This window comes from Schistosoma mansoni, chromosome 1, assembly GCF_000237925.1.
Source record: "Schistosoma mansoni strain Puerto Rico chromosome 1, complete genome".
NCBI classification, from domain to species: domain Eukaryota; kingdom Metazoa; phylum Platyhelminthes; class Trematoda; order Strigeidida; family Schistosomatidae; genus Schistosoma; species Schistosoma mansoni.
Window position 1 is genome coordinate 5,926,629 of NC_031495.1, and position 20,736 is coordinate 5,947,364.

The following is a 20,736-nucleotide window of genomic DNA, read 5'->3' on the forward strand; positions in this document are numbered from 1 at the left end:
TATATAAGGACGATTTTTAAAAAGATATGAGATAAGCTGAGTGACTGAGCCACTGATTTGTATGAGTGTCAGCCAACAAAATGGAATGATATCTATGCATACCAAGTAACAGATGAAAAGATGTGTCTAGTCAGCACCAATAGACGAAGATAAACTAAGAGATTAAAACCACAAATATGAATAAATTGAATGTCGAAGAATGAAGAAGACATTTCAAATATGATCGACAATAACATAATTTACTCGATATTAGTAAGTAGTGTGATCGAATGCACAAAAGTAACTAGATCAATAGGAAATGATTGAAATGAACAAATACCATTAGCAATAGTAGTTTCTTAAAAAGTCTACAATCATGCATTTTGACCACCATGCTAGTCTTTATGTAGTCTTATTAGAAAGCACTACTATACTTGCTAAACATTTCATTCGTATTTGAATATCCTTCGATTTAATGAATTTATAGAAAAAAATTTGACTTTAAACTGATCATAATAAACTTTGAAATTCCAGATTCCAAGATTGCTTACAATAACTGCAAATTCTTAATATAATTGACTCATCAAATACTGTTATAATTTCTCTTATTACAACCCAGCTACTCTTATTGTTTGGTAATCTCGGGCACTAATTCACTCGACAAGTCCCCAAATCAGAACACAGTTGAACAGAAATGTAATTATATTATCAATAATAGATGGAAGTAAGAATCACGATAAGAGAAACGTTAGTATTTTTGTAGTTTTTACATAACAATATTCCAGAGTCTACCCTAGTTCTGACTGGTCAAGATACAGCCAATCAGTGTGCCCCACCACAATTCTGCACGGAACATGCTCTAACCCAGTCTTTATCCCGCCAAAAATTACACTTTTATGTATACAGCTTTGAGTAAAGAGGTATATTTTGAGCGCTAACATTACTACCTTTCTGTCTACACCAAAGGAGATGATCAGGGAAAGAAGGAGCGGCCTCTGATATATATATATATATATATATATATATATATATATATATATATATATATATATATATATATATATATTGGAAACAACTACTAACTTGATCATTTTGCATGGTTATTTCTTATGATTCTTTCATACCTGCTGATCTTTCTATTTATCATTTTTAAAGATGCCTCCATCAGCTCCAAACAATCGACTATTAGATCGGAGGTTTTTCATGATTAATTCATCTGTAGCTCGATCACCGGTATTTATTAATATGCGTGAAGTTTGTGGTCGACATAAACTAAAACCAGGTCACTATGTGATTATCCCGTGTACATTTAATCCAAATGAAGAAGCTAAATTTATGCTGCGTATATTCTCTGAACGCGCATGTGGTTCGAAGTAAGATAGAATTGCGTTTTTCACTATATTGGGTTTTTTTGAAGTTCTTGAATTGCCCCCAAATGCGTTGATACGGCCAAGGGTGGGGAAAGTCAGCTCTCTCTCTTGAAATGCTCTCACATGGCCACGCGTAAACAGCCACTGACAGGAAAGTTCTACTCACTGTTTTTTCGCAACATTACTGTTTTTTTCGAAATCGAGAGGTCGAAAAGCGAATGCCTGACGCCTTAGCCATGTTGCTGGATATGAAGGATCCACGTAAAGGAATTGGAAAACCCTAATTTCAAACCAATGGTGTACATGGGCTCCAGGATCCTGAGGGGACGAATGGCGTATGAACCTATTGTTGGTCACTGACTATCATGGTACTGAATCTCCTAACGTTGCTCCACTCCCTTTTGGATTAGACCTGTGGATCAATGGCTCGTGGTGCGACCCTCTAAGAAAACTACCTGTTTCGGTTTGGGCACTCGGGCTGTATCATAGCCCTCACACAATTCAATGATAACTACTACTGCCCTCATTGTTATTGTGTAGTGCATATGTATTTGGTGTCCCTTTGTACCAATGTTTATGTATTCAAATAAATAAAGTCTTGAATTTCATAGCCGATATCACAGATTGATCTTAGTTAGACAAACATTGAAAACCTAGAAGCACTAAATAGTTTAAAACTCCTCAACAGTGGTTATTCTAATTATTTTTGTTTCTATATTGTTCAAACTGATGACGTTTATAGTACCATGATGAATGATTGTTTCAGTTTCTCCACATAAACAGAGGCTATCTGAACTCGGTTGATAACGTGATGGCGTTTGAAGCTAACAGCACTGGGCTCGAGTCCGGAATGAACATCAACTTGGATTTAGGTACGTCCAACTGACGGGTCTAAAATAGGACGAAACACGTCCTGAATTTCACTGCAAGCCAACATCCATCTTTGCTTGTAACGTTAGTGACTTAAGGCAATACCGAGCCAATCCGCTTAGGATGCACATATGCCAATAAAGGACTAATGTATTGCAATCCTAAACATCAATGGGAAGATTTAAACAAACAATACAAAAATGCACTCCTAAAAAGTATTTTATGGTAGTTATGACAACAGTTTATTATACAAATAGCACTTTTGTGTATGAGTATAGGTTAACTTGTTTTCTTCAGCCACAGTTGACGTTCGAAATTTTATCAGTTTTATTGCTTCTTTTTAACATGAGTATAATTACCATTGTGAGTTATTAAAATTACCCATTTCATAAATTCACAATTTTAATAGTTGAGTTCATGAAAACATGGGAGCACTGGAAGATCATTTCGTCCGGTTTGGGACTCCTCAGCAGTGCACGTCCATAATCCCTCACGTGGGACTCAAACCCAGGACTTTCAGTCCTATACTGAGACGAAACGGTCGTCCAGTGCTTCCAGATCTTCAGTGGTGGTCTAGCTGAGATCGACTCATAAATTCAACTATTAAAATTACTACAATCTCCATAAATCCCCATTCTGATAAAAATCAACAATTATCATAAATATCGTTAGATTTCAGAGGTATGTTAGTTCTTAGGTAAGTAACTTTAACTTAAAAGTAGTCTCAATGAAAAATGTGGTGTGTAAAATTTAAAAATACAATTTCTGCTTTAAATTTTCTTGGGTTCAGTGCCTTTATTCGAGAGGACAGTTATTTAAATATTTGTAGACGCTATTTTTATCGGTTGAGCTGTAAGAAATGTGTTAGTTAAGTTACGCCTACAATTCAGTTTGTCAACTGAAGTTACTAAAAAGAATCAATTATGTTACTATCAGTTCTGTCCCGAATATGTTAATGGTAACCTTTTAGACTGGAAAGCTGAATGATGTGATTTAGAATTACACAATGAATACCTGTCCCCTCAACATTTTAGGTAAATGTCTTGCTAATAAGTCTCAACTAACCCGTACTCTAAATCCAGAATATCCTGTCCACCAACTACATCCAACTCCTTAGCATCTCAACATAGTACCTATGATGTCTAGTCATTCATTTTAGTGAGCATTTCGCAGCTTGACCGATAGAATTCGGTCAGCTTTAAAGGGTCGAGATAAATATAACACTAGTTATTAACCAATCATTAATCAGCTGTATCGTTTTTTGTTAGGCATACAGTTTTCCCTATATGAAGATGTTGCACTTTTTCAATTAAGACCGTTTAATCATTAAGTTTTGATCATACTTGTGTACTTAACATTCTCAACACTAACTCTAGATAGAAAGTGAAAACTTTTCAGAATATCTTTGATCTGTAATGACGATATTTTCAGTGTTTTTCACATATATACACAGTTTATGTCAAGTTTTGTTTCAACTCTTTAGTCATGAAATGATTGTACAAACAAATATCTTCGAATTCCTGAATTTGGTTGAAGATGTACAAGTTATATCATTTGCCGTACTGTATTCTCCTGCAACTATTATTCTTTGTTGTTTTCAAGTGTTTGGGAGAGGGAGAGAGTGTTGTCTAAAACTGTGAAAATATGAAAGAGAATATCCTTATGTAGTTGAATACTGTATATATATATATATATATATATATATATATATCGACTTAGGCTCGTTAAAAGTCAATGGTTCCTCATTGTTGATTGGGATAAACTTCAGAATTGGAAAATAAACTTGTATAACATTCTATGATATATATATATATATATATTTAATTCTCGATTGGATTTTCTAGACTGTTTTTTATATAGTTTTACTTTGTACCGCAGAACAATTTATCTATCTCTAAATGTTTCAGATCACAAATTGACATTTGTTGATTTTGCTATTGTTGTTTAAATCATTATCCTCTGGGCAGCTGTTAGGAGATTCTTCAGGAGTGCACATATACATACACAATTGTATGACTAGAATCATTTATAAATCAAACTTCTCTGTACAGACCCCTGAACTTAACTATTATCATACTTTGAATTTCCATTAAGTTCTATTTATTTATTTAAATACAAATATTGGTACAAGGGCGCACCAGATGTATATGCGCCACACAAAACAATGATAATGGGAAGAGGAAAGGGATATGGTTCGTATAAGAAAGAAAGAATGAACAACAAGAACCACAGGGTGTATGTTAGTGTAATAATAAGAGTAATAATTGGGAAAACAGAAATGTATAACCAGAATATCTCTTTCAGCTAAAGAAGTTATGACCACTCTTTATGAAGAAAGTAAATGAAGGTTACAGCAGAATCGCCACTGGCTTCTATTCTGAGCCATATCTGATAACGTCTCTAGCCACTGTGTTGCACCATCTTTAGGACCCCAGCCAGTGAGTCGTGAAGAACCAACAGAAGCCAGCCCTTTGCATCTTTCTTTCATACCACGACACCATGTCACATACTGACCACCTCTCCTCTTTTTCCAACCAGTCCCAGAGTCGGCAAATAACGCACGACATGAAATTCTCTAGGATGACATTCGTAGAACATGTTCGAACCACCGAAGTCGATGTCTCTTGATGGTGACGCTTATTTGATTATTGTCTCTGTGGCCGAACGTCCTCATTACTAACATGGTGTTGCCACTGGATGTCAGCAATCCTTCGGAGACAACGATGATCAAACACAGAGAGTCGTCTTAAATCCTCAACTCGGAGAGGCCAGGTTTCACAAGCATAGAGCAAAACTGCTCTAAACGACGCGTTGTAAATCCGATCTTTTACAGCCAGACTAACATCACGAAGGCGCCAAAGATGGCCCAGATTGGCATAAGCCGCTCTGGCTATCACTATACGGGCATCGATCTCATCAGTCACGCCACCACCAGCACTTATGTAGTTACCTAGATACACGAACTTCTCGACTACTTCAATCTGTCCATTAAGTTCACTTTAACTTGGTTAGTGATTGATGTGTACTATAGAAAGTTAGAAATTATTGCTTAGTTTCCCTGTGTTGAATTAGAGGTTACCAACAGTTGTCGCCCACACTTAATGTTTCTAGTATTTTTTATCTTCCAATGTGGGGCATAGATTTTACTACATTGAACTTGCGGTTTACTGTAGAATTCTTTTTTTTAATATATTCAATTATCCCAAAAATGTATCTGAATGGTATGCAACATTTCTAGTATTTTTTATCTTCCAATGTGGGGCATAGATTTTACTACATTGAACTTGCGGTTTACTGTAGAATTCTTTTTTTTAATATATTCAATTATCCCAAAAATGTATCTGAATGGTATGCAACAATAATGATACTGTGTTGTTTTTACCTTTTTAAATTTTAGTGAGTTAGATGACGATACTCGGATCAGTGTTATGGGCGGAGTAAGTGTTATAGTGCATTATTTCAACATAATTCATTCACCAAGTAAAGATCTGCGTATTTATCTTTAAGCTGATACTGTGCGTGTATTTGTTTGTAAATAATTGCACTTAGTACAGTAGTACTGTTTTGTGCGACTCTTATGTAGACAGATATAAGTGATATGTACGTATTTAATGTATGATTTACATATTTAACAAGGGCACTGTTGGATTTTGTATAAAATAATAAATTGGTTTACCTTACCTGAGATTGCGTTCATTACATTTGGTGTCTCTGCCTCCGGCGAGACAGAGAGGGGCACTTCTGCAGGGACCGTTGCGGGGCCAGGAGAAGAGTAGTTAGTTGGAGTTGTCTGAGAAGGAAACGTCAAGTGAAGTGGTCTGGTGATGTGGTGTCAGGTGTAGCAGTCACTTTCGGTGTAGAGGAGGCGTTGGACGTCCCGGATGGCTGGTGGACATCGATTTTAAATGGTCCGACCGGTAGAAAGAGCTACGGAGGTCGGTGGGTAGCGAGGCACAGACCGACAAAGGATAAAGCGGCATAGCCATCAGAAAAATTGCAAGAGCGACTTCTTTAAAACGGGGACCAGTGTGGTATGCTCCTCTTATGTGGATAGATATAAGTAGTGTGTAGCAGGAACTGAAAGTGGAATGCTTATCAGTGGAAAATTTAAACTAAGAGAACAGGAAGCAAAACGAGGAACATTCAGAATAACAACTAAACTAAAAAAGCGATGGATTATGTAAAGCATAACTGAAGGAAGATGTACAAATGATGTATTTAATGCCTAGTTGTCATATTTTACAAAAGTACTTTGTGATTTTACTTGAGTTTTCGTTCACTATAGTACTACTCGGTCGACCAAATCAAAGTATTTATGCTAGGTAGGATACAAAACCTGGCGTTTAGCGACTGGACAACAGTCAAACTTCTTAACTATTTATTTATCCCTAGTTAAATACTTAAATATACTAGACTCATTTAATCTGCTAATTTAGAACAACTGACCAACCTTATAAAAAATCCATTGAAACAAAGTTTTTAATAGGCGCTTCTTGATTACAAATTAGGATAGATTAAATTGTAAACTCTTTTAATACAATATTTCTATCACCTTGTTTCTTTTTTTATGACGAATACATAATTTGTGAATAAATATGTGACATGCAAAATTATTGATCACCGTCTAATGATCATCAAGTGGCTTAGTTGTTAGCTACTATTCATTACTTCTCTTTTTATGTATCTTCTTTAAAGCTGCGTTTTGGTTTATTTTTCTAAGGTGAATGTTATAAATTATTTGTAAATTTTCCGCTCTCCCTCTCGAAATGCCCTCACATGACCACGCGTATATAGCCTCTGCCAGGTAAGTCCTACTCTTTGCCTTCTCGCGGCGAGGGTGTTACTTACAAAATTGAGAAGACGAAAAGCGAATGTCCTGCGCTTTAACTGGGTTAGTGGACACAGAAAGTCCATCTAGGGGAGTTGGAAAACCCTAATTCCAAACCATTGGTGCACATGGGCTCCGGTATCCTGAGGGAATAAATGGCGTATGAATCAATCGTTAGTCGCCGGCTACCATGGTACTGCATATCCTTACGATTCTCCACTGCCTTGTGGATCAGATCTTTAGGTCAAAGGCTCCGGGTGTGGCCCCCTAAGAAAACCACCTGCTTCAGTCTGGGCACCTGGGCAGTATCATAGCACTCACACAAATCAAATGAGATTTGTGTGGCGCATATGTATCTGGTGCCCCCTTGTACCAATATCTATGTGCTTAAATAAATAAATTGTTCCAATCCATATTGAGATAATCTATTAATACATTTGATGCATTTGTAAACTGAGTGGTCGAATCGATATAGACAGTTATATATCATACAGATATCCGTTATATAAATCAGTCAGTCAAACTAATATAGTGAAAATAAATTAAATAAACAGTATACCAATCAGTTCAGTTGGATAAGCTAACTTTAAATTAAATATTTATTTAATTATTCGTGGAGAGTTGTTCAGTTATAAAATCGTCTGTACTTTGAACTGACTTCATCTAGATAACTATCTTTCATTAGATAGTTGTTTCATCTTAATTCGGAACTGTTCAACAACAGTTCCCATCCCAGTTCTTATGGTAATAGCGTTTCTTCAATATCGCCAAATCAGTAATAGTCCTTACTTTCTGTTATATCCTAGTGAAGATTAAATTGTAGGTAACTTCTGAGAACTAATAATGAACTAATATTATATATATATATATATATATATATATATATATATATATATATATATATATATATATATATATATATATTGTATAACTATTCAGTAACTAGATTGTTCGTATTTATATTCCTCTTATCATAAGCTTTATTTCGACCTATAGACTATTATGATACGATTTACTATTCTTAAATTGTACTCAGTTTATTAATTGCAGTCACAGCCACTTTTTGGCTTGATCTTGTACAAATATTATTTCCTATTTTATGGTATGATATGGTCTTCTTGGTTTGTATATAAACCAGTTATGCTTGAAATAAGTGATTTGTATAGTGGGAACTGCTATTGATGTTCTGAACTTAACTGGCAGAGCTAGGAGGAAAATAGATCAATAAGGACACTAGGCTGCTCATACCGGTTGATATATCATTAGTTTGACACTGTGCCAAGTTTGTATAATTCATATTCTGATTGGCGAATGAGTCGCGTGATAATTAACCTAGCTTCAAAGTCACAACACTTTCAATTTCAGTTAGTTTGTGATGTAGCAAACTTATCATCCAGTTTGCTGGATGGTACTTTATCCAATTATTTGAGAATACATTAAATTGTAACATTTTCTGCATTATCTTCTAATGTTTATGAATGATTAATAAATTAGATTCACATTTGATTAATTTCTTTTGATTGACGTATCCATCGGTTTTATTTTCTCCAAAAAAAGATGTTGTAGGATTTGTTTACAAGTCCTTTCATACACTTAGATTTATTGATGAAACGTTAAAAAATTGACCTTGATTTATTGATGTTTCAATTGATAACTCAATTGAGATTTTTCAGACTTAATCTTACATAGTAGTTATCAGTTTAGTCATTTCAATAATTTCAGCATTTTTATCAGAGATATTAGACCTTCAGTATATCTAGGTTCATCTGTTCAATTTGTTAACTTACTTTGTGTGGAACAATGGCTTAATAGTTAAGGTATTCAAATTGCAACCATTAGGCATTAGGTTCAAATCTCACTTTATGTATTTCAATCTGAGAGGATGAGTAGTATCACTAACCATCACACCTAGGGTATGGCTTGAAGCCAGTTATATGAGTGTTTACCTGGTCAGTTACAAGAAATACGTTTTAAGATATATTGACGAGAAAAGAATGAACATTATCATAAATCATTAAGCAAAGATGGATAGTGGCTAGCAGTGGAATCCTGGACGCGCGTTTCGTCCTATTCGGGACTCGTCAGCTGGATGTACCTGTATCTCAGAGTTGATGTTCACTATGGGACTCGATCCCAGTACCTTTCGCTTCAATCGCCCTCTTTGCTTATAATGCTTGTGAGTTAAGGCTATATCGAGGCTATACGCACAGTATGCATATACGCCAATAAGAGACTGACCAGTTGCAGTCCTAAGCATCAACGGGAAGATTCAAACAAACAATACTAAGTGAACTATCATAAATCGCTAATTAAAAATAATGGTTATTAGTATTTCACCTAACTGAGAATTGAATAGTTTAATAATCTAACTAAATTGATGTTAGATAATCCATTGTTTCTTCCGTGTGATTGAAGTTGTACTTTAGTCGTTTAAGTATGTGATCTTTAAGTCCATTAGTGCACCAATTCAACTCAATTCATTCTACTTGTTCCAGTTAATATATTTTTTAGTATAGAACTGATTTATGTAGTGATGAAACATGTTTATATTTCTACATTACTTATAATTGCATAGTTGGTCGTTTAAAACCTTTATACTAATTTGATACTTTAAGATCATTTCAATATCCATCGAATGCAAATGATAAGTATTATATGTGAGGATATACAGTATATGATCATCAAGCTAAGTGATAATGTACTGTGGTGCCCCGTAAAAAGAACCATACAAAGCACCAAAATTGGTTACAATAGTTCAGATGCATTCTTTTTCTGCTTTTACTCTAGATCCTGAGATTCAAAATGATCTTATACTTTCTTATTCCACAAATCCATTCTTCTCAACTCATATTATTTATGCCTAATCTTTTCTTCTACTGTCATTACTGTTACTACTTCTACTTTGGCATTCATCTTGATAATTTCATCTCACTTTGCTATAATGGTTTGATAACTTGAAACGATTCACATATGTGTCAAGCATTACATTGCGCATTACTAACTGTTTAAAGCACAATCCGTTCTTAGCTATTAACTCCCCAAGTAACTATCAGGTTGTATCTCCATCTACTTTTACTTACATCCATATAGCATTTAATAACGTTCGAATGTAGTTAGGTTTTTTTTCTTGTTGTATAGACTAGTCTTACTATTTAATCAATTTATAGTTTAATTACTGGATTTGTTTATATTATTTCTTTGTATTCAAGTTTTTGATATTTACATCTGTCCCCTTTTGTTCTTCCTATCATATATTAATAGCCTGATCAACCAATTAGAACAGCTGATGATAATTTAATAGAGAAATTAGAAGTTGTCTTCAATAAAATAGCTGGTCCAAGTGGAGCAATCACATATACTCAATTACAAGATATATTAAATGAAGCATTTACAAAAGGTAATCTCCAGTAGGGTTGGTTTACTTATTGAATATCTCTTACTATTCATATATATATGTTTATGAATGCAGGCATACTAAAGTTTCTGAGATATAATCTGTTGATATTTATATTTACTATTATCAATTAATTGTGACACTTATCAATTAATCTTTCAGGTTTTCGAAGTTTGTGTTAACAATCAAAGCATGGATAAAACAAAACCAGCTACTTATTTGAATATAGTAGTTAGTTCACTTACATATGGTAATAAGTGAAAACTAGATTTGTTTTTAAATGTATGTCTAAGAGAGATAGCTAACATATTATTTTCGTACAGTTTGGAAATCGAAAGACTTGTATTTTAATCATAGTATTATACAGTTGACTTGTAAAATTTGAACAATGATTTCACGTCCACTACAATCCTTTATCGTTCGTATCCAGTGTGTATTATCGTTAAATCTCACTCTATATATATACATATGACATATAACTAGCTATAACTGTATATGAATATTGTGATGGTTTAGGGCAACTCACCAATATCACGCGACAAAAACACCAATCGAAATCCGTTTCATCACTAGTAACTTGTATCAAAGATAAGCTCTTATTGGTCCTAAATTCGGTAGTTTCTCTCCCTACAGAACGTGGTAATCAATCTAAACAATACGAATATCATAATTCCAGCATATTAAGTTTATACACAGGCATACCCGACCATAAAAAAACAATTATGCATGACCATGCCAAAAAGTGGTTGTAATTAGGCGGAGACATTGTGAATAATAAAGTGACAAAAGATTAAGAATAATAAATAATACAACATTAATTAATGGGTTAACCGAAAACTCATAATAAAAGGAATATACATATAGTAATCTAGTTACTTAATAATGATACAATAAGAATATATATATTCATGCGATCGGAACTATATCTGAGTTATACACAATAATATGACGAAGGTTATCTGCGGTGTTTTCAATATACAATGTGTTGCACCTAGAGTTTTCAGACAATTGTTTCATCCATTTAGTGAGTGAATAAGTGCTGCGTAATGGAGTTTAATTTTCATAAACTATTTGATTTCAAGTGTCTGGAATTATCCGTAACTGCTGTCATAAACTGTCAGTGTAGCACAACTCAACAGGATGAAAAAACGTTTTGTGAAAATTAAGGTTTAAAATGAAATCTTTAACGATAATTATCCTCTAATATACACCACTCACATTAAACAAATAGAACATTGAAGGTGTTGCAAGTGACTTCAGATGAGTGGGGAATAAATTTTGTACAACTTATTCACTATATATATATCAAAACACATATGAGTCGGAGTATAAATAGCTTAATATAGAGGCTATAATTATAGCACTAAGGGACACTATTTCAAATAAGTGCCTTCAGTTGAAGAAGACTATTTCAGAGTTTTCCATTTAGCTTCAAAAAAGTAACACTAAACTTTCTATCTATCGAGTCAATACATTTACTATGAAAATTGTTCTATCTCAAAATATCATGAATAGCAGATGGTTTTGTCAGTTTTGTATGAATATACAAATCTTAAGGGATTCATTATAGATAACATAAGTCCTGTTGCCAGATGTTCAAATGTTGATTATCTTAGAAAATAGCCGGAAACTATTGAGTAGCGGTTAATCATTAAGAGGTGAAATTTTAAACCAAGCTTATTATTTATTTATCAATGAAAAAGTGTCAATAAACTCTGTAACTGTATTGTGTATCTAATCAGTCGTCTAATCTCAAGCTCTTCTAATAACCCCAGGCTAGATCTACATGACAACTTGAACATAAGAGAAAAAGATGCGGAGTTTCAAAATAACGTTTTACTCCTATGTTTGTTCGTATACAGAAAATCGAGGGTATTTATAGTATTTCAGATGGCCTTGCATTCCCGGAAGTTCCTGAAACCTTACTACATATAGTAGCAAGATAGGTAACTATTCTATCAGAAATGTGGCACGTGACTCCTCACCTTCTACATGTTTCTGAGAAGCTTCCGTTCAACGCTGATTTGATATAATGTTTCCTAGTGTTTTCAAAGCATCTCTGAACTTTTTTGAGGAATTCTTTGGATCTTCTCAATGGTACCAACATTGAATTATCACTTACATCAGATAATACGTAACAAGAAAAAAACAAATTAATGGTGGATAAGGATCACTTTTTATTTTTGGTTATAGTATACATTACAAATTAATGTTTTCATACCCAACTGAATAATTTAATTGATGCAATTTTTCATTTGTTTCTGTTGGTTTTTTTCTTAGATTTTCCATTCGATGGATTTAGTCGAGAAACTGCTAGAAGTATGATGGCCTTAATGGATGTATCCTTTTGTTTTTAATTCTGTCTATGTAAATTTAATTTTAGACTAGCAGTTTTGCAATAAACTTTGGAGATTAACAATAATAAAATATATTAAAAGGTGGTTGTGCAATATTGCGAAATGATTGAAGTTAGACAATTTAAACCAGCAGATGTGCTCTCCACGAAACTTAAAGTTTCTGGATTCGGCCTCTGTTAAGGTTGTAGATGTGTACTACTGAAGAGCTCCATCATCAGGATGAAACAGCTACTCAGTGTAATCGTGTTCTTAATGATTGTCAGTGCGTTATGCGAACTCAGAAAATCAGCAATCTTCACAATCACAAAATGACATCAACTGGAAGAATAACTGAAAAAAAGGCCTAGAAGCATTATACAGCTAGCGACTTCATCTTTTTATCCCAGCTTAGCAGTGTATGGAAATGTTATCATGACATGAATCAGATTCCAAGAAGCATTCCTTCGGATATACTTCCTTCCCACACGCAAATGGATTCAATTGTTTTTTTTCTGTTATTTACAATAACTTATCCAGATAAATTTGGTACCAATTATCTGAATGTTCTTGTTCCTTTAGATCTAATCACATTTTGCTTGACTTGAATGATAAGTTAAATGTTGATTCAAAATACAACTCAAAGTACTACCTAAATTGTTATATTAATCGTTAAAATTGATGTCTACATTGTTGAACTGTTAATCTTATCCTTTTCACTCATGTCCATTTCATTTATCATTCTGTTCCAATAAGTTAAGACATTTGGTAACTGGTTTCATTTTTAAAAAGAATGAAGACGTTTCAGCGTAAAAATTTTCTTCTCAACATCATTATCTAAAGCTGTTCAGTTGTATTCATATGTCTTGTATATAGTAACACCTTCTGTTATAAAATCATTGAAAATAGTCAAACTTATTCAAGCATCGGGTGTGAAAGTCAATGAAAATAAAGTGGTGTTGCATAATCTAATCAAGATTATCAAAAAGCCCACGTATGGAATACACTAATTTATTGAAGGTAAAGTGTTATATATCAACGTAATGTAAGTTATTGAAAGTTCTTAATTATTGAATAAACTGGGTGTTGCATCATCTATCAAAGCAATCAAGAATTAGTGTCACAATTTTGAAAGTAACAAGAAGTAATAATTTATACAATAAAAGCAGACAATAACTATCTACTTTTAAAAAAAAAGAATATTAAGAGTAAAATGATAATTAGTACTTACGATTTGTAAAATTCGGAGGCGTGCTAGAACTATGGAATAATAAGGTATTGAACATAACTCTTTTGTACACAGAGGTCGGTTTTCAAATGATGCATTTCTATAGCCTTAGCTGTGCACCAATTTCTCATCCAAACCTTTTTTTATTCCAGTTCTTCTTACTTTGGTAAATCAGTTGATGAGGTGATGAATCTTCATCGACTGAGATGGTTGGGCCACGTGTTACGTATGCCTGAACACCGATTACCACGACGCGCAATGCTGACTAGTGTAGGGGATGGTTGGAAGAGAGTTAGGGGCGGCCAAACCAAAACGTGGCATCAGTGGTTGAAGTCACTAACTTCTAGTCTGAGCCATGTTGGTAGATGCAGACTACCTGGTTGGGGTCCGCGTGACTATCGTAACTAATGGTTGGAGACTCTGGGTGACATGGCTCAGAATCGATCACAATGGCGTAGGTGCATACACTCTTTATCTTCCCTTGAACCGTGAGATTAAAATTGCTTCATAACTTCCTTCCTATACTATATCCTTATATACAATCTTTCTTTATATACTACCACCACTGAAATAACTACTTCTATGAATCCGGTGTTGATCTTGTTGTGCTAACGAGGTATGGCAACTTGGACCTATGCATATATGTGCCTGGTCCTACGTTGTAACTGACTGACTGACTTTGCATATCATTTACAAGAATGATTCTCGGGTTGCGATGTGACGAGAGTTGACCATATATTCAAGGATTGAGAGTGTGCTTGGTAAGCAAATAGCTGAACAGTACTCTGTGTAGCTATCTAAAGGGGAATGCAAATCGATCAATACTTCAATCCATGAATACTTGGTCAACTCTGACCACATCCAATGACGAAAATTGTCGTATTTTCTCCGTTTGTATATTATTGGATACTACATCTCATGCTCCACTAGTCCGACTTACATTCCCTGCTTCTACTCTCTGATGTCATTGCTTTAATTACCTGTTACTCTACTCAATTTTTGTTCTTTTTATTTGTGACTACCTCGAGTGTGCGATTTGTAGAGAATGATAGTTTCAAAGCTTGCTTCTACACTTCATTGATTAAGGCAATTCATTTTCCAATATTTCTACTAATTTAGCATTTGTTTTTGTCAATCTCGCTGTGCTGATATGATGTAACATTTTGAACCGATGCATATGTGCCAAATTCTGTATTGCTTAAGACTTTAATCCACTTAAATAGATTAGATTTAGTTTTTTTATTGGATTATCATTGGCTTTGTAGTCGTTATAAAATGAGCGTACATTTTAATCCTAAGTTATATGATTAGTCAAATTGTTTATATTATCCTTGACCATGTTCCGTATTAACATGTAATGTAAAATAGGCTGATTTAAGCGGTGGTTTGGGCTTTGAAGAATTTAAAAAGCTATGGATGGAACTACGCATTTGGAAGGTACTTTTATCTTATTGATTGTTTTAAAAATTTAACATGTCTTATAGTACGTTTTTTAAAAAAAAGTATAATTCGTTACATTTTCCCGTGTCAACTACCCCATTTATTATATATTTTAACGTGAATCACGATCGCCATCAAGAATATTGTTAGTGTTTTAGAAAATTTGGATTGATTCGGCCGTGTAATTCTACTCTAATCTAGTTAATTATAGGGAATAATCATGTTTTATTCCTATAATAACTGTATGATTTAGAACAAGACGAATAGAGTGAAGAAATGAGGATTCTCATAGTATGCTTGGATTAAATTCACTAATTTGATATCATTTTTTGGTCTTGTCATTAACACGTACACCTATACAACCGAGCTCCCTTTCAAATTCAAACACATTCACATAATATCTTTGTTCTTGTATCACAACAAACAACTGTCACTGTAGCCCAAATACTGAACTTCATTTTTCCAATGTTCTCATTCTAGGATCAGTATTTGGAACCAAACATACTAAACAGAAGTTAATATAATCTCGATAACTACTTCCAATCATATCTATCAGTTGTCCATGGTGAAGTTCACCAGTGAAAGGAATGACATTTCCAAACACAATACTACTGTAAACGACTGAAATATTAACGTCCTTAAGTAGATAGACATATCTAGTCCTCTCTACTATTTTGCGACACTTCAAGAACTGAATTTCCACTGTATAGAGATATCTAGGGAGTATCGACCACCTCTCCAGTTATAAGTAATTGCAGTGTTTATTATACCTAGTGAAGTCTTTTAATTGTGGTTTGAACGCGAAGATTAAACTACAATTCATAATATAATAAAGATGAATATGTTTATTTTGAATCCGAACAGAGAAAGCTGACTTGGTTTTTAATGATACTAAGAATTTGTGATGGGATTAATTAACACTTATCAAAAATCACAAGAGAGTTAAGCAATTCAATGCGAATGAATACGTTGGGTAACCGTTCTACATGATTATTTCCATCACGATCATGAAAGCGGTAGTTGATCACCAAATCTTGTTCGAATGTTTAATTTAGTAGACTTGTAATGACCCTCTTTCTTTTCTTAAACCCAATATATTTCTTCCTTAAGATTAGATTTATGCATGAAGCTGATAATAAATATTTATTAATTTTTATTTGCATTTCCTCTAAACCCAACAATTCATTATTTCAGACTATTTTCAAAAAATTCGATGGTCATACTGGTAGCTTAGAAGCTTTCGAATTAAGAAATGTAATGAGGACAGTCGGTGAGTGAAGGAAGTTCTTTTATCTCATTTGTCAGGTACATATTCATGTAATTGACCTCGAGTCACATTAAGTGTAAATACTTGGTTACTTAAAGCGAAGTAGATTAAACCAGCTTAGAACCTGTCACGTAATGGCTAAAAGTCGAATGTCTTAACAACTAACCCACTACTTCACAGTTGGGGAAATAATATCTGCTACCATGTAAACCAAATTTCTCATAAACATAAATGATAATAGAAGAAAGCAATACATAATAAAGATTTAGAGCCTAATATTGATCGACGGAGTACTGTAGTCGGACAATATATATTGTTGACTCTGAAAAACAAACCTATTGAAATATCCAGTTCCGGACAAGGCGATGTAATTTGAAATCCATCCCTAAAAAAAGAAAACCTCTGAAAAATCATAGGATTGAATTCTAAGACCATCTGAAGTGAAGAATCCGAACAATTTGGGACTTCTACATCATCATAGGATCGAAAATTTTACCAAGAAATATCGAAGTATGTCAATTTCCCCTAAGAGTCAAAGATTTATAAACCACTCAGGTTTTTTTCAAAGTACAATGAAATCATAACTCCTGACTTGAAGAAATGACATTAATGTATATGTGTACTTTAGCTAATATGTCCAGTCTAAAACATAAATGTGAACTGCAAAGTATTAGCTATAACCATACGATAATTGAGACAAAAAAGCCAACTGTACGTAATACATACAGTGGTAATCGTAGACGGACGATTTAAAGTAGTGACGAATAACTACTAGGATTAATTGACCTTTTACCAAACATTTCTAATCCTTGGTTGCAATATGTATCCAGCCATGTTTCGTTCAAATTTTTTGGAGGAATTTTCCTGATCAATAGTGCACTCTAGGTCTTCTATACAGATCGTGTGTACAGTACTGTATTCGTATTTTCGACCATTACAATCGGTCAGTTAGTTATTACCCACTTATGTATCAAACTTAAAACACAATCACCTTTTTTTATTTGATACGTGAATGCACTGAACATAATCCTTGTAGTGCCATATAGTCCGGCGTCGTATTGCTGCTGCTAGACAATAATACATTTCATAACCACCCAGTGAGTGATATTATATACTCTTTGGACCTAGTAGTAATGCATTTTAATCCCCATTAGGCCGTCATATGCGATAGTTATCATTCTGTCTACTTACCAAGTAATCCTCTAATTCCTATATTTTAAATACCACAAAACTATTAAATTTATTTCTTTTCAATAATATGGTTATGATCTTATGCGAAAATCTTTTTTTCCGCATTAGGTTTTCATGTCAGTAATATGATTTTCAAAGCTATTGCTTGTCGATATGCAAATGAAAAAGGTCAGATTTTATTTGATGATTACATTTTGCTATTGATTCGACTATCCACTGTTTTCGAAACGTTCAAAGCACAAGAGCGTACTCGAGATGGCCGAGCTGTCTTTGAAGCTGACGATGTGAGTTTGAATTAGATAATTTGTTTCAACTTGTAAGATGTTGTATGTTACGTGATTGGGGGTAGTCGGGAGGGAATCATGGATCTAGGTTTCTTACTAGTTGGGACTTATCAGCAAGATATTAACTAAAATCTAGAGGGAACTAACGCTTCCCTTGGTATTCGAACCCGCCCTACCAGGTTCTGGTCTGTGACATTACCACTGAGATATTTAGAATTGGTTAGTCAACCATCTAACATCCCAATATAGTGCATGCATTACCAAGTCACTCAGATTAGTGGTCACGTTGCCATTTGGTCAGCACTAAAAGACTAAGCAAACGTGACATTGGTCATTACACAATGAACAATCAATTGTAAGCAGTCACATACTATACTGGCAGTGTACAGAAATTCAAAATTCGAAAAACGAAGCTGTTTAGAATATAATTCAAGCGTACAGCCCGAGCAATACGACCAGTAACAAAAGGAACAAGAGAATGAAGAAATGTCTCATGTTGAGGATGGTCATCAGCTGTTGTATTGGCTACCAATAGATCCTCGATGTATGGATATTCACAAGACAAACTTCGGACGACATTACCAATGAATCATTGTAAGTTTGAGTTGAGTTAGACAGAACGGCATACGTAAAACTCCATACAGATCAAACGGTGACCACTGCAGTACTTGAAATATCTGGCGCTATGGGGATATTATATAAGCAATCATCGCAACAACGGTGATCTTTATGTGGAGAATCAGCACGCAGCTCTATAATGCATCTGTACTAGCTCAACAACTTAAATTCTATCTGCTGTTAGTAAGCAGTTTCCAACCTATATTCCTAATCTTCACTTGTTTCATACGATTTACACTCTGTTACAGAAATTTAACATCAAATCTACTTTATAACTGTTTTCAACCAGATTTTCCATATACTACTAACCTACATCTTACGCAAAATTATCCTACTTATTCTTCCGGAAATATTCCACAGAATAGATTTCAAATGTAATACATCAAAGCTTTTTTTCTGATATAGACTCAATGGATCAATGCCTAGCACAATTCATCGGACTACACACCAGCCGGATTATTAATGCAGTTATAAATTATCTTTGTACAAGATCAGGGATTCTCATTAAAACCTGGTTTGTTATTTACTATGGACTATCCGCTGCAAGAGCCGTCTCATTAATAGAATGTGTTCCAAGCGTCTTCAAATCATATAGGCAACTTATTGCTGAACAATACTATGCATTTGTTATTTTAGTAATATATGAGTTGTAGTTTTTAATCTGCTCATTCTTATTTTAAACTAATGCTTAATATATTATACATTCATTCTTTCGTTTTGTTTTCTCCAGTTTATTCGCTCAGTTATATATATTTAGAGGTTCAAAATAAACCGCCATCATAATATTATTTGTGATAACAGGTATGTATGTATGTATGATACATATACACACAACAGAAGAAACGGGCTACTTGTATATGTATACAACTCATACAGAGATGTTGATAGTAACAGTTGAATTATTTTGCTATTTGCTTTTTTCTGTTTTGCTTTTGCATGCTCAAAAGAAAACTTCCAATATATTTCTTATCTTACAAAATGTTATTTATACCTTTTGGTTTATAAAACGCACTGGTTTGCTTTTATTTACCTGATTATTATTAACTAGATTATAAATAGTTCTTATTGAAATTGTCGTAGAAGTTGGAATCGGTTGAGCCAGTATAATACTAAGAGATTTTGATGAAATTTCGTTCTTTGATGGTTTGGTCGTGGAGCTTTCATCGTTCTTTTGTACGACATCATCAGCACAAACTTCAAGTAGAAGTGAAGCGTTCGAAGTTCTCCACATGTGACTCCCAGCTTGTCCTGTAGACCTCGATCTAGATTGGTTATTATTGACCTTTAACCTGTCATTGTTTACTTCTTTATTTTGATTGTCTCTCATTGGTTTGATTCTTGGCCATATATTTGTCGATAATTTTTCTGATTGATTGGTATATTGGATCGATTACAATGTGTTTGTCAATTGCTGATTGACCTGAGTGCTAGGTGTCTAAAAATTCCCTGGTGTTTTTGGAATTGCCTCTATCCAGGATCTCAACATTTTCCCGGTCGAATGTATGTCCACAGTTGTTCACATATGTTGATATAAGCGATGTTCGTGCAGGCGAAGATGAAGGGGGCGCCCACTTTATCGGATATAGTGTTTTTTGCAGTTGGAACAATCTATTTGGTAGATGATGTTCGATTTTTCTCCTTTTGTTATTTCGTCTTTTGGTTCTCATAAGATTGATTGAATGGATATTGTTGGTTTGTATGCTACACATATTCCAAAGGACTTCAACAATCTCGTGATTTCTGACATCTCTTGTATATATGGTAGGATGATCCATTTGTTGTTTTCTATGCCTGATTTTGTTTCTGCTGATGCGTTTAGTTGATATTCTTTTTATGACGAGCTGGAAAACACAATCTAACCAACAACGTCCTCGATGATATAAAGTTCACAATAAAACAGGAGTCAAACAACAAACTATCATTCTTGGATGTAT

The 20,736-nt window shown here is 34.0% G+C and overlaps 1 protein-coding gene across 1 annotated transcript in view; it reads left to right on the forward strand.

Moving 5' to 3' along the window:
• Positions 1-19,777, forward strand: part of Smp_003980 (family C2 unassigned peptidase (C02 family)) — a gene marked incomplete at its 5' end in the record, with an annotated part of 54,501 nt that extends 34,724 nt beyond the window's left edge. The window contains 8 exons of the mRNA XM_018793075.1: positions 1,135-1,352; positions 5,617-5,656; positions 10,309-10,444; positions 12,722-12,780; positions 15,371-15,439; positions 16,637-16,712; positions 18,009-18,184; positions 19,533-19,777. Coding sequence (XP_018647624.1) covers positions 1,135-1,352; positions 5,617-5,656; positions 10,309-10,444; positions 12,722-12,780; positions 15,371-15,439; positions 16,637-16,712; positions 18,009-18,184; positions 19,533-19,559 — 801 coding nt within the window. The 3' untranslated portion in view covers positions 19,560-19,777. The remainder of the gene's footprint in view (positions 1-1,134; positions 1,353-5,616; positions 5,657-10,308; positions 10,445-12,721; positions 12,781-15,370; positions 15,440-16,636; positions 16,713-18,008; positions 18,185-19,532) is intronic.
• Between the last annotated feature and the right edge of the window lie 959 nt (positions 19,778-20,736).